The sequence below is a fragment of the Bos javanicus genome, chromosome 9 (genome assembly GCF_032452875.1).
Source record: "Bos javanicus breed banteng chromosome 9, ARS-OSU_banteng_1.0, whole genome shotgun sequence".
NCBI lineage: Eukaryota > Metazoa > Chordata > Mammalia > Artiodactyla > Bovidae > Bos > Bos javanicus.
This window is the reverse complement of record NC_083876.1, coordinates 9040502-9054949: the sequence shown is the minus strand read 5'-3', so window position 1 is coordinate 9054949 and position 14448 is coordinate 9040502. Positions and strand designations below refer to the sequence as shown.

Genomic DNA, 14448 nt, shown 5'->3' with positions numbered 1-14448 from the left:
GTAGTATTTAGATGGATCTTGTTCTCAAACCATATTATAAAGCTATAGTAATTAAAACAGTATGGTATTCGCACAAAATAGACATATAGATCAATGGAACAGAATGTTGTTATTGTTTAGTTGCTAAGTCATGTCTACCTCTTTTGGGAACACATGGACTACAGCCTGCCAGATTCCTCTGTCCATGAGATTTCCCAAGCAAGAATACTGGAGTGGCTGCCATTTCCTTCTCCAAGGGATCTTTCAAACCCGGGGATCACACCTGTATGTCCTGCATTAGCAGGCAGATTCTTCACCACTGAGCCACCAGGGAAGCCCATGGAACAGAACAGCGAACCCAAAAACAAACCCACACATGTATGGTTAATTAATTTATGACAAAGAAGTCAAGAATATACACTGAGGAAAGGACAGTCTCTTCAAATATATAGTGTTGGCTACTTACAACAGCTAAGACATGGAAACAACCTAATTTGTCCATTGACAGAAGAATGGATAAAGAAGAAAGTCTTACTGTATAGCACAGGGAAATCTGCTCAATGTTATGTAGCAGTCTGGGTGGATGGAAAGTTTCGGGGAGAATGGATAAATGTATATGTATGGCTGAATCCCGTTGCTGTCCACTTGAAACTACAACAATATTGCTAATCAGTTATACTCCAATATAAAATAAGTTAAAAAAACAGATGTGGTATGTGTACACAATGGAATATTACTCAGTCATAAAAAAGAATGCAATAATGACATTTGCAGCAACAGGGACGGACCAAGAGATTAGGTCCATGCTAAGTGAAGTAAGCCAGACAGTGAAAGACAAATATGATACGATATTGCTTATACATGAAATCTGAATGGAAATACTATTTGCAAATCAGACATCTGGTAAGGCATATATAATTTTATACCCAAAATGCATAAAGAGGACATACAACTTAACAGGAAAAAAAGCGCACAATCCTATGCAAAGTGGGCAGAAAATCTGTATAGACATTTTTCCAAAGAAGATATACAGAAGGCCAACATCACTAATCATCAGGAAAATGCAAATCAAAACCACAATGAGATAACATCTCACAACTGCTAGAAAGGCTGTTATCAAAAAGACAAGATATAACAGGTGCTGGTGAGGATAGTTTGGTTGAAGCTTCCTGTGCAACTTTGATGGATCAGTCATTTAGCAGACTTCAGTCTCTTATCTTTTAAAATAAGAAGTCCATGTAGATTATGTAAATAATTTAAAACCATGGACTTTCCAGTTAAGACATGAAAAGAACTTAAACCTGTTTTACCTTGGAAAACAGTAAGAACATAATCAATATCTAACCTTAGCAGGAATTAAACTATCTAGTAGTTAGCTAAAAAAAGACATGACTCAGAGAGTGGGGAAGAGGACAGTTGCATTCTGAGAAGGATGGGGAGAAGGGAAGGTAAGTCTCTAAGCATGAATCCTGGCTAGAATCAGATCCACACCCATCTGGCTGTCACCATCTCCTCCAGCACACTCTCTCTCCAGTCCCCAGACTGTTCCCTTCTTCTTCCCTTTGCTCAGTCTTGTGTGACTCTTTACGACCAGGCTCCGCCATCCATGGGATTTTCCAGGCAAGAATACTGGAGTGGGCTGCCATTTACTTCTCCAGGGGATCTTCCCAATGCCTGTTCCCTTAGGGTCCCTGTAATCCTCTACAGGACCTATTATGTGTGGCCTTGTAAGGTCTTCTATCTCCTTGCAGATGTAAAAATCCTCGCCAACAGGGAACATATCCTATTCTTTCTATTCCCTATAACATCTAGTACTAGGCCTCATGCAGAGAAGGTGTTCAACAAAGGTAAGCTGTTTGAATTAAGTGATGAAAAATCTCCAGTGGAGACCTGTCAGCAAACAGGAGTTTGTCAAGTATTTGAAGAAGAAAATGCTAAACAAGGGTAAATACCAGCTAAGAAACAGACTTTCTTGCTTCACAATTTTGCTTGTAGTTTACAGGTACATTTTGAAAGTGAAATCACCCCAACTCTTGGCGACCACATGGACTGTAGCCTACCAGGCTCCTCCATCTATGGGATTTTCCAGGCAAGAGTACTGGTGTGGGTTGCCATTTCCTTCTCCAGGGGATCTTCCCAACCCAGAGATCAAACCCAGATCTCCTGCATAGCAGGAGAACAGACCAGCCTAATTAGGAACGCAAAAACAGATTTACATGCTGATACAGTCTTCCGTATTTCAATAATCAGCACTTAAATATATTCAATAGCTTTTTACAGAAATGCACATTTGTGTGGGACACAGAAAAAATCAGATGGAAACAAGTTTGAAGTCAACTTTGAGCATATTCTCTTTCATCCTGACAGCATTCGGTGGGGTCTTACCTGCTCTCCTTTCTGTCCAGGTGAGCCTGCTTCTCCCTGAGCAGAAATGAATTGTGTGTTAACACATATTCGGTCACACTGAACTAAATACATATAGTTTATAAATCAGCTGACAATAGTAAGACAAAGCTGTGCTCTCCTGGGAGTTGATGCAGACCCCTCTGCAGGGAGTCTCTTCTGCCCTCATCAAAGGCTCACTACCCACCTCTTCCAAACACCTGCCAGCATCATCTCCCCCTGGAGACCTGTCATGGGCTGGGATACGCGCTCTCCTCCATGCCCCCTGTACCTCGTATAGCCTTTCTCACAGAGCTCACACTGTAGTACTGGTTGGTAGAGGAAATGCAAGGTTCCTCTAAATTTCTAACTTACACTCCTCCCCACTCCTCCAGCCAGGACAGGAAGCCCTGAGCCTGAGCATGCAAGAAGTCACAGCACTTTGGACCTCTAGGAGTTAGGACAAGTTTTCCTACCCTTGGGTACTGGTATAGAGGGAAGCTGTCCAGAGGTCACTCAGCCTACTTCAAGGACAGGTCCCACAATGCCATTAACATCCACAAAAGACATTCATGTCCCTCAATGGACTCAGGCTTCCTGGCCAGGGAAGGGCAAGTGAAACAAATTCTTTGGGCAATAACAGCCCTGCTGCATTCCCTATACAACTCACAGCAGAGGGGAAATCTGAGTGGGTATTTGGAGTAGTAGACAGATACAGTCTCCACACGACAGAAACACAGTATGTGGAATACCTTTGGGTATGTGTTGAAGGGCAGGCTCTGTGTTTCCCTCAACTTGTGAATTCCCATAAGTGAAAGTGAACTGCTCAGTTGTATCTGACTCTTTGCGACCCCGTGGACTGTAGCCTACCAGGCTCCTCCGTCCATAGGATTTTCCAGGCAAGAGTACTGGAGTGGTTGCCATTTTCTTCTCCAGAATTGCCATGACTTAAGCCTATTCCTCGCATGTGTTTCATCCTCACACATAACTTGTCATACAGGGTACTTGTCATACCCTTTATTTTCCTTTCATTCTACTTCCCACTCGGGAAAGAAGGTCAGATGGCCTCGAAACTATCCAGATTGAAATCCAGGGAATCCTAACCCAAGCCTTTCTCTTTAACTCACCCAGGGACTGAGGGGCCCAGGTGCCTGATTTAACTTGCACTAGAGAGCAAGCTGCGTTCTGTGCACCAGGACCACACATAGGCCTGGCTCACAGTGTGGAGTGCCTTTCCCCTGGGCACAGGTGAAGACGAGCATACCTTGTGTGGCATGCACTGGCACTGGTCTGTGAGTTCCTGCTTTGCTGGCAAAAATGCAGACATTCTGCTGGCATGAGCAGGTGCTGGTGATGCTGCAGTACCTCCAAAGCCAGGCTGCTCTGGGCACTGAAATCCAAAAAGAGGCTTTAGGATACAGAGTCAATTCCAAACACCATGACATTCCCAGCACTGACTCCCACCAAACTAGGCATGGTTGGGTTTACCTGCAAGAACTTCTTTCTAACAACCAAAGGCTCACCCAGCATGTGAAAGTCCATAACAACTTTACCCTTTCACTAGCCTCCTAGTATCTATTACAATGACAACACACTAGAAGTGTATTAAAATGCCAGGTTTGGTGAGAAATTCTAAAGCTATTATATGTGAATTTATGACAAGTACAGCAACATCAAACATTTATAAGAACTGAATTGTTACAGTAAAATGCTTTACACAAATAACATTGATATGTGTGTTCTGGAAACAAATTTAGGAAAAAAGAATGTAATTCAAACTTTTAAAACATTTACTTCAACAGGATGATGATAAAGACATGTAAAAGTAAAATATAAACTCTTTTACGCTCTAAGGTGGTATATATTTACTCAAAATACATATATCTTATTCCATTCCATTGTTCTATAAAGTTATTAAAATCTTCCCTGTAACAAAGTGATGATTTTCATCACTTCTCCACTGGGTTTATAACATGTGGGGCCACAGGAAGTAAAATTTGGTTTCAAAGCAATGAACTTTTTTTCTATCGGAGCATCTGAAGAAGATAAATGTTTCCTTTCCCCTCAACATCATTTACAAGAGTCCTTACCATGGTTTGTAACTCTGAATCTGCAATTTCATAAATTTACAATTTCATATCTCTGAATTCGCAGTTTATGGGGAAGGCTTCACACATTACTTTATATACTACAAGTTATATATGCCTGGGAAAGTATTGTCAGGATACAAAGTTAAAATATTGTCCGTGGTTATTTATAGCTGTGAGATCACAGTTGATATTTACTTTCTTACTTGAATGTGGCTATATTTTCCAAATTTTATATAGTAAACACACATTGCTTTTCAAACAAAAAAAAATTTGAAAAATGGGTAGCATTCTAATGCTTTTGAACACAGTAAACACTATAAGAAAAATAGCTCCCAGAAAAACTACAAATAGTTTCCTGTCTTTATCACTAGTTCTATCAAATTTACTATCTGCAGATTTAATGATTATCTATTTAGTTATTGACATTAAATTTCCAAGTCTATAGTCTAAAAATTACATTAGAATTAAATACACAGGATTATCACTAAAACAGTCCATTTATCTTATATGATTTGATACAGTTTTCCAGCCAGGTCCTGCCCTGTGTCCCATGGGTTCAGTTAAGGTAATCGAGATGCAGTCAAAGCTCACAATTTTACTGTGGATAACTGATTCACTATTTTACATTGGGGATTTAAATGACTTTAAAAACATGTCTCAGGCTTCACTATAAAGCTGCCCACACATTCCAAAAAGTGCCAACATAGAACATAAGACATACAAGTAAGGTCCCCTTTCTTCATAAAACCTCTGGTTTTGATTTCAGTTAATTAGCCCTCAACATTTTACTAATCTCTCTCATTTATTTTCAACAAATGTTGCTGATTTTCTCTTTCTCTCCTTATTTATTCTTCATTCTCTCTGTCTAGGTCTGTAGTCATGAAACCTGACTGCTTTAGAAAATCTAATTAATAGCAGCAAGGAAATATATTTATAGATTATCCTGAATAAATCTCACTTTTGAAATATGCTTTAAAATATTAATAACAGAAAGGATGTCTGAGTTGAAATTACAGGACAAAATTAGATTTTTAAGCAAGTACATTAAAATCTCCTAAGTTCAAATATTAAAAAAAATATATAGTTGATGCCAGAATTATAGCAGATGTACTGAATTAGCTTTCTAAAACATACATTTCCATTAAATGTAAATGTAGAATGTTCTATTTCCTGTTTAACATGAACATAATGGTAATGTTGCCCATAAATACTTGTGAGCAGGAAAAGAAGAGGTCTTGTATTATTTTTTCCAAGCTTGGAGATGAATTCCCACCTTATTTTCTACTCTTTAAAACTAAATCTTTTTAAAACATGATTTTTTTCATGTGTGGGGTCATGTCACTACTTTTAATTATCAAATCATACCATTGAATGTATTGCCTATTTCCTTAAACAATTTTCTTATAATTCAAGTTGGAGTGACTATTGGTCAAGAATATAATATTTAGGTACATCAAAACATCATTATATGAAAAATCAGAAAGAGAAATTAAGGAATCAATACCATTCACCATTGCAACTAAAAGCATAAAATATCTAGGAATAAACCTACTGAAGGAAACAAAAGACTTGTATACAGAAAACTATAAGACTCTGATGAAAGAAATCAAATACGACATAAACAAATGGAGAGATGTTCCATGTTCCTGGGTAGGAAGACTCAATATTGTGAAAACGATTATACTACCAAATGCAATATACAGATTCAATGCAATACCTATCATATTACCACTGGTATTTTTCATAGAACTAGAACAAAACAATTCACAATTCATGTGGAAACACAAAAGACCCCAAATAGCCAAAGCAGTCTTGAGAAAGAAGAATGGAGCTGGAGGAATCAACCTTCCTGACTTCAGGTTATACTACAAAGCTACAGTCATCAAGACAGTATGGTACTGGCACAAAAAACAGAAATATAGACCAATGAAACAAGATAGACAACCCAGAGATAAACCCATGCACCTATGGGTACCTTATTTTTGACAAAGGAGGCAGGAATATACAATGGGGCAAAGACAGCCTCTTTAATAAGCGGTGCTGGGAAAACTGGACAGCTACATACAAAAGAATGAAATTAGAACACCACTTAACACCATATACAAAGATAAACTCAAAATGGATTAGAAGACCTAAATATAAGAAAAGAAACTATTAAACTCATAGAGGATAACATAGGCAGAACACTCGATGACATAAAATCAAAGCAAGATCTTCTATGACCCACCTCCTAGAGTAATGAAAATAAAAACAAGTGGGACCTAATTAAACTTAAAATCTTTTGCACAGCAAAGGAAACTACATGCAAAGTGAAAAGACAATCCACAGAATGGTAGAAAATAATAGCAAATGAAACAACTGATAAAGAATTAATTTCCAAAATATACATGCAGCTCATACAACTCAATACCAGAAAAGCAAACAACCCAATCAAAGAGTGGGAAAGGGACCTCAAGAGACATTTCTCCAAAGAAGACATACAGATGGCTAACAAACATATGAAAAGATGTTCAACATCACTCATTATCAGAGAAATGCAAATCAAAAGTACAATGAGACTTCACACCAGTCAGAATGTCCATCATCAAAAAGTCTACAAACAATAAATGCTGGAGAGGGTGTGGAGAAAAGGGAACACTCTTGCATTGCTGGTGGGAATGTAAATTGATACAGCCACTATGAAAGATTGTACAGAGACTCCTTACAAAACTAGGAATAAAACCACCATATGACCCAGCAATCCCACTCCTAGGCATATACCCTGAGGAAATAAAAACTGAAAAAGACACATGTACCCCAGTGTTCACTGCAGTGCTATTTACAATAGCTAGAACATGGAAGCAACCCAGATGTTCATTGACAGATGAATGGATAAAGAAACTGTGGTACATATATTCAATGGAATACTACTCAGTCATAAAACGGAGCACATTTGAATCTGTTCTAATGAGGTGGACGAAACTAGAGCCTGTTCTAATGAGGTGGACGAAACAGAGTGAAGTAAGTCAGAAAGAGAAATATAAATATTGTATACTGATGCTTTTGAACTGTGTGTTGGAGAAGACTCTTGAGAGTCCCTTGGACTGCAAGGAGATCCAGCCAGTCCATCCTAAAGGAGATCTGTCCTGGGTGTTCATTGGAAGGAGTGATGCTAAAGCTGAAACTCCAATACTCTGGCCACCTGATGCAAAGAGATGACTCATTTGAAAAGACCCTGAAGCGGGGAAAGATTGGGGGCAGGAAGAGAAGGGGATGACAGAGGATGAGATGGCTGGATGGCATCACTGACTCAATGGACATGGGTTTGGGTGGACTCTGGGAGTTGGTGATGGACAGGGAGGCCTGGTGTGCTGCAGCTCATGGGGTCGCAAAGAGTCGGACAGGACTGAATGACTGAACTGAGCTGATACTGACACGTATAAATGGAATCTGAAGAGATGGCACTGATGAATTTATTTTCAGGGCAGCAATGGAGAAACAGGCACAGAACAGATCTAAGGACATGGTGGGAAGGGGAGATGTATAGAGACAGTAACATAGAAATTTACAATACCATATGTAAAATGAATAGCCAGTGGGAATTGGCTGTGTGACTCAGGGAACTCAAGTGGGGCTATGCAACAGGCTGAAGGGTGGGATGGTGAGGGAGATAGGAGGGCGGTCCAGGAGGGAGGGGACATGGCTATACCTATGGCTGATTCTTGTTGATGTATGACATAAAACCACAAAATTCTGTAAAGCAATTATCCTTCAATTAAAAATTTTTTTAAAAAGAAAATGAAGCAATAATTTAAAAAATCATTATATTACTTTTCAATCAAGGAAAATTATTAGTTTAAAGAGCTCTCACATAAAAGAAGCGTAATTAATGAAAGAAAAACTTTTGGAGAATTCACATCTTTAAGATTTAAATGTGTGGCTCCAGGAAGTCTAGGTATTTCAAGTCTGTATATTGGCATTCTCAATTATCTTTTCAGATATTTATAGAAAGATATTTGGCTGGCTTTCATTGAAATGAGATCCATGAACTATGTTGGAGATACGATTTATTAAACCAAGTTACATAAGCAAAATATACAATTTTTAGAGATTTAGCTATGCTTTGAGTCAGTTGGTCACATTATTATTCTACTACCCAAAGTGAGTGATAAAAGTTTAAAATGTTTTTAATTATGAAATTATTAATAAAATTTTATTTTCAATGGTTTAAGTGTGGAACTTCTGGGAAATCTGACACAAAGAATAATATTTTCACATTTTGCTTTTACTTTTTATATGTTCTTTCTGTTAAAGACTTCTTAGAATTAATCCCTTTCAAACTAGAGTCAAGAAACAATGTTTTGACCCCTTTTACAAACAAAGCACTAGGAATCATAAAAGAAGCTTACAAAAGTATAATCCCATCAATGAATTTAAAAGGTAGCTGAATAAATTAAAAACAAATACAACTATATCTAATGATATAAGGTGCCCACATGGCCATTGCAATGAGAGATACCTAAAGCACTGAATTGAGTACTATTTGAATGAAAGGTTACCACAAGAAAGCAATAGTTGCAGAATTAGGTGGAGGATATTAAGAATTAGAGGCTAAGAAACTGAATGTATTACTTGTTGTGAACAGAGAGTGACCAAAGGCTTGAACAGAGGGATGAGTAGAGGGCAGGGAATGCGCCTTATTCATGTTAGCTAGCCTTGTTCCTTAGCACAATGCCCAAAAGATCAATGCTTTCGAATAACAGATGTTCAGTGGAAGAATGTAAATGAATCTACAAAGCAGTGATTTGGAGACTTATTCTGGTTGTGCTGGGGATGGGAAAGGCTGATGGCATGACAATGCAACAGTCTAGGCACGAAGTAAAGACAGAAACAGGAGCAGGGGAAGATGCAGTGGGAAAAAGTCTCTCACAAAGGAAAACTGCCCAGAATGGGTGGCAGGCTAGAAGAGAGAAGTGAATAAGAATAACATGATCACAGATGTAAAATCCCTATAACTGGAGAACAATGATCCTTCCATCAGAACATGTCAGAACATAGTTTAGGAATAAAGGCATGGATGGATTCTCTTTTACTCATGTTGAGTCCAAAGTAAGGCCATATCATTCCTGAAGTTCAGGATAAAACACTGGGATTAAAATGGTGGCAAGAAATGGTGGGAAGGCCTTGAGAGGGGTCTCTGGCTCAGAACTATTTGCTCAACTGATTTCAACAGCACACATTCTGGGCTGCTCTACATATGACTCTACAGCCCAGGCAACTGGCCTTCTGTGGTCTTCACACACGAGAAAATGAACTTACCTTAATGTCTGATATCTCACAACATGTTTCTTGGGCTATGAAGTTCCAGTTACAGTAGATCTGAAGTTGGTGAAGTTCAATCTATTAAAAAATTAGTAATAAGACATATCATTAATGTTGTTTGAAAATCACATTCGGGCATTTGAGAATGATGTTAACTGGAAAGAAAAAAATAAGTTAATACAAATAAAGCACTGGCAGATATTTGGGGTTTTATTTCATTTAGGATTCATGATTTTATGGACCATTTGAGAAACAGTAATGGAGCCAGTTTTTGAGACAGATCTCTATGTAAAGAAAATCACATAATAAGAGCAATTGCAAATCTTTGCTCCTTGTTTCAAACCATGAAAAAAGAAGTATTTAATTAGAGATAATGCACTACAATAAAGTATGCTCACAAAATGAGGAATATTTCAAAGTAAAAAAATTCTGGAGAAAAAGTAAAGTCAAAGGTATGAGCTCATGATGGAAAAGCCTTTATCTGTAGTTCCAGGCCTCCAACTTGAGAGACTAAAACAGATGCTCACTTCCCAAAGTGGGGAAAAAAATGGTATTTAGTTTTATCTATTTTTCATGGATTCTGTTTAATACCTATGGATTTTATGTTATATGGCATACACCTGACCAAGACGCATAATCTTTTTACAAAAATAATTGATTCTTCTCTTTGCTCAGCAAATTCACATTTGTTGGCATTTGGATATGAAATTAAAAGTAGTTTCAGGAAGTACAGTCATTCCTGTAAAGGCAAGGCCAAATAACCACATCAGAGAAAGCAAATGGTACAGACTATTGACAAAATTTCAACATAATAGATGGGCAGAGGCACTGTTTTAAATTAGTCTGTGGTTTCAAATTTAATAATTTATTAATAATTAATCATATGATGATTTGACATACAATATAGCCCATAAATAACATCTTCCCCCTTGCCTTCTCTTCCTCCTCCCCATCTTTCTCTTTCTCTCTCTCCTCTTCTCTTCCCCCTCTTTCTCTGTATCCTAATGTAACAGAGGTAGATTATGTATTTCTTTGAGATCATTATTTTCTACAGTGAGACCCAACTGTAATAACATAACAGTTAATTCTATGATAACAGAAAGCAAATATCTGTGGTTAGCTCTGAATCTCTACCCCAACACCAAAAAAGCAAGAAAGGAGGAAAAAAGCCGTAATTATTCTCTACACTGAAATGAACAGAATCATTTCAGCTCATAGAAAGCATTAAGAATGCCAGACGCCTTTCGGATTCATGAGCAGCTTAAGATTTGCAGTCAATGCAAAATTCTGAGATGAAATGAAAAATGAAACGTAATGATTTCTTCTCTATAACTTTTCCCAAGGTTACTGAAGTAAGCTTTTATTTATAAAGTTTAAATACACTGTCTTACACAGTCTAATGAAACATCAGGCAGCAACATACCCATTATATAGGATGAAGAATGAGGAGACTCCTATTAATATTTTCCTTAACTAAAACTAATTTATCATCAACACTGTTACCTGAATAGTCAATAAATACTGAAATTCTATTATGTATCATCCACTGTTTTAGGACCTTCATATGAATTATTTTACTTAACTGAAGATAGATGACCAATTTTTCATGGATTAGAACCTAATAAAGTACCTATGACACTGAAACTACAATCAGACTAGTTTAATTATGCTTTTTTAATTCATTAGTTACATTAGAATCTTTCATTGACACAGTGCAGTGCTTTAGAATACGAATACACTGACTGTCACAAGGAATTTTAAAACATACTTTTATCAGTTATGTCACCTATTTCTCTACACAAAAGCACATGGGTAGTACATGTGCAATAAAATGCAATCACTAGAAGTTTTTTATCAATAAATTACATTCTGAATAAACAAAACACTTTCACATTACAACAGATCTTATAAATCACAGAGTTTTTATGGAGATGATAAAAATAATTACTTAGAGTTTTAGTAGGATTAACAATCTTTGAAAAATAAAATGTATTTTACTTGTCCAACTTAAATAGTGAATATCTCTTTTAAAAGCTCCATCATGTGATAATGGTTTAATATTATTCTTAAGTGAACTAAGATTCCACATTAAACCATAAAACCATTGTAAAGCGACAATGTTCACACTGTGTGTTTTTATCAGGACACACAGATATTCTTTAGTCTCAGATTGTTTCCTTGAGTAATAAGTTAATGAAACACAGGACACAATACTCAATCTCCAGAGCAGAGGTCTCAGCCAGAACCCACTCTTGCAATAACTTGTTCTTCTCTCATTGCAGCCTCCTAATCCTAAAGCTCTTTGGTTCCCACAGTTCCCCACTTTGCCCTCACTAGCCATGCAGGCGGAGAAGGCAATGGCAACCCACTCCAGTACTCTTGCCTGGAGAATCCCAGGGACGGGGAGCTTGGTGGGCTGCCGTCTATGAGGTCGCACAGAGTTGGACACGACTGAAGCGACTTAGCAGCAGCAGCAGCAGCCATGCAGATTCCACTCAACAGCAGTGTTTCCAGCAAGAGCAACCATCACTCCCTACTATTGTCCTCAGAATTCCCTGAGGATCATTTCCTATGTATCTACATTGCTCCCACTGCTGGAAGTCACATCTCAGGTTTAGCTGCTAAGACCCAATTCCTCCTCTGACTTTGGAGAAACCTTTCTGAAAGGTTTGCCTAGGACTGTTGTCATTCAGTTCAGTTCAGTTCAGTTCAGTTGCTCAGTTGTGTCAGACTCTTTGAAACCCCAAGTCCCACAGCATGCCAGGCCTCCCTGTGCATCACCAACTCCCAGAGTTTACCCAAACCCATGTCTATTGAGTCGGTGATGCCATCCAACCATCTCATCCTCTATTGTCCCCTTCTCCTCCTGCCTTCAATCTTTCCCAGCATCAGGGTCTTTTCAAATGAGTCAGCTCTTCGCATCAGGTGGCCAAAGTGTTGGAGTTTCAGCTTCAACATCAGTCCTTCCAATGAACACCCAGGACTGATCTCCTTTAGGATGGACTGGTTGGATCTCCTTGTAGTCCAAGGGACTCTCAAGAGTCTTCTCCAACACCACAGTTCAAAAGCATCAATTCTTCAGCGCTCAGCTTTCTTTATGGTCCAACTCTCACATCCATACATGACCACTGGAAAAATCATAGCCTTGACTAGATGGACCCTTGTTGGCAAAGTAATGTCTCTGCTTTTTAATATGCTGTCTAGGTTAGTCATAACTTTCCTTCCAAGGAGTAAGTGTCTTTTAATTTCATGGCTTCAATCACCATCTGCAGTGATTTTAGAGCCCAGAAAAATATAGTCAGCCACTATATAAAATATAAAATAAAAATATAAACAGCCAGTTTCCCCATCTATTTGCCATGAAGTGATGGGACTAAATACCATGATCTTAGTTTTCTGAATGTTGAGTTTTAAGCCAACTTTTTCACTTTCCTCTTTCACTTTCATCAAGAAGCTCTTTAGTTCTTCTTCACTTTCTGCCATAAAGGTGGTGTCCTCTGCATATCTGAGGTTATTGATATTTCTCCCAGCAATCTTGATTCCAGCTTGCGCTTCCCCCAGCCCAGCATTTCTCATGATGTACTCTACATATAAGTTAAATAAGCAGGGTGACAATATAAAGCCTTGACATACTCCTTTTCCTATTTGGAACCAGTCTCTTGTTCCATATCCAGTTCTAACTGTTGCTTCCTGACCTGCATACAGATTTCTCAGGAGGCAGGTCAGGTGGTCTGGTATTCCCATCTCTTTTAAAATTTTGCACAGTTTATTGTGATACACAAGTCAAAGGCTTTGGCATAGTCAATATAGCAGAAATAGATGTTTTTCTAGGACTCTCTTGCTTTTTCAATGATCCAGCAGATGTTGGCAATTTGATCTCTGGTTCCTATGCCTTTTCTAAAACCAGCTTGAATATCTGGAAGTTCATGGTTCATGTATTGCTGAAGCCTGGCTTGGAGAATTTTGAGCATGACTTTACTAGCGTGTGAGATGAGTGCAACTGTGCGGTAGTTTGAGCATTCTTTGGCATTGCCTTTCTTTGGGATTGGAATGAAAACTGACCTTTTCCAGTCCTGTGGCCACTGCTGAGTTTTCCAAATTTGCTGACATATTGAGTGCAGCACTTTCACAGCATTATCTTTTAGGATTTGAAATATTTCAACTGGAATTCCATCACCTCCACTAGCTTTGTTTGTAGTGATGCTTCCTAAGGCCTACTTGACTTCACATTCCAGGATGTCTGGCTCTAGGTCAGTGATCACACCATTGTGATTATCTGGGTCATGAAGGTCTTTTTGTACAGTTCTTTTGTGTATTCTTGCCACCTCTTCTTAATATCTTCTGCTTCTATTAGGTCCATACCATTTCTGTCCTTTATTGAGCCTATCTTTGCATGAAATGTTCCCTTGGTATGTCTAATTTTCTTGAAGAGATCTCTAGTCTGTCCCATTCTATTGTGTAATATCTGTCTATATATCTATCTGTCATCTATCTCGGATGTCTTCCACAGAAACTTTTAAAAATAATATGCTAGCCAAACATGTACTTGCACAGAATCATACTTTTGAAATAAAACCTAACTGTGAAGTGCTTTGTGTTAACAATTCCTGTTGGTGGTCTGCACTCAGATTATTTGTATGGGTTTTTCCATCATTCCACCCATAAGAACACATGAAGTCATCAAATTTAGATATAC

At 38.1% G+C, this 14448-nt stretch overlaps 1 protein-coding gene across 1 annotated transcript in view; it reads right to left on the bottom strand.

Moving 5' to 3' along the window:
• The window catches only part of COL19A1 (collagen type XIX alpha 1 chain), a 437433-nt gene that overhangs the window by 355792 nt on the left and 67193 nt on the right, over positions 1-14448 (bottom strand). Inside the window, exons 6-8 of the mRNA XM_061427130.1 lie at positions 9750-9830; positions 3626-3751; positions 2365-2400 (exon numbers count right to left, since the gene is read on the bottom strand). Coding sequence (XP_061283114.1) covers positions 2365-2400; positions 3626-3751; positions 9750-9830 — 243 coding nt within the window. The remainder of the gene's footprint in view (positions 1-2364; positions 2401-3625; positions 3752-9749; positions 9831-14448) is intronic.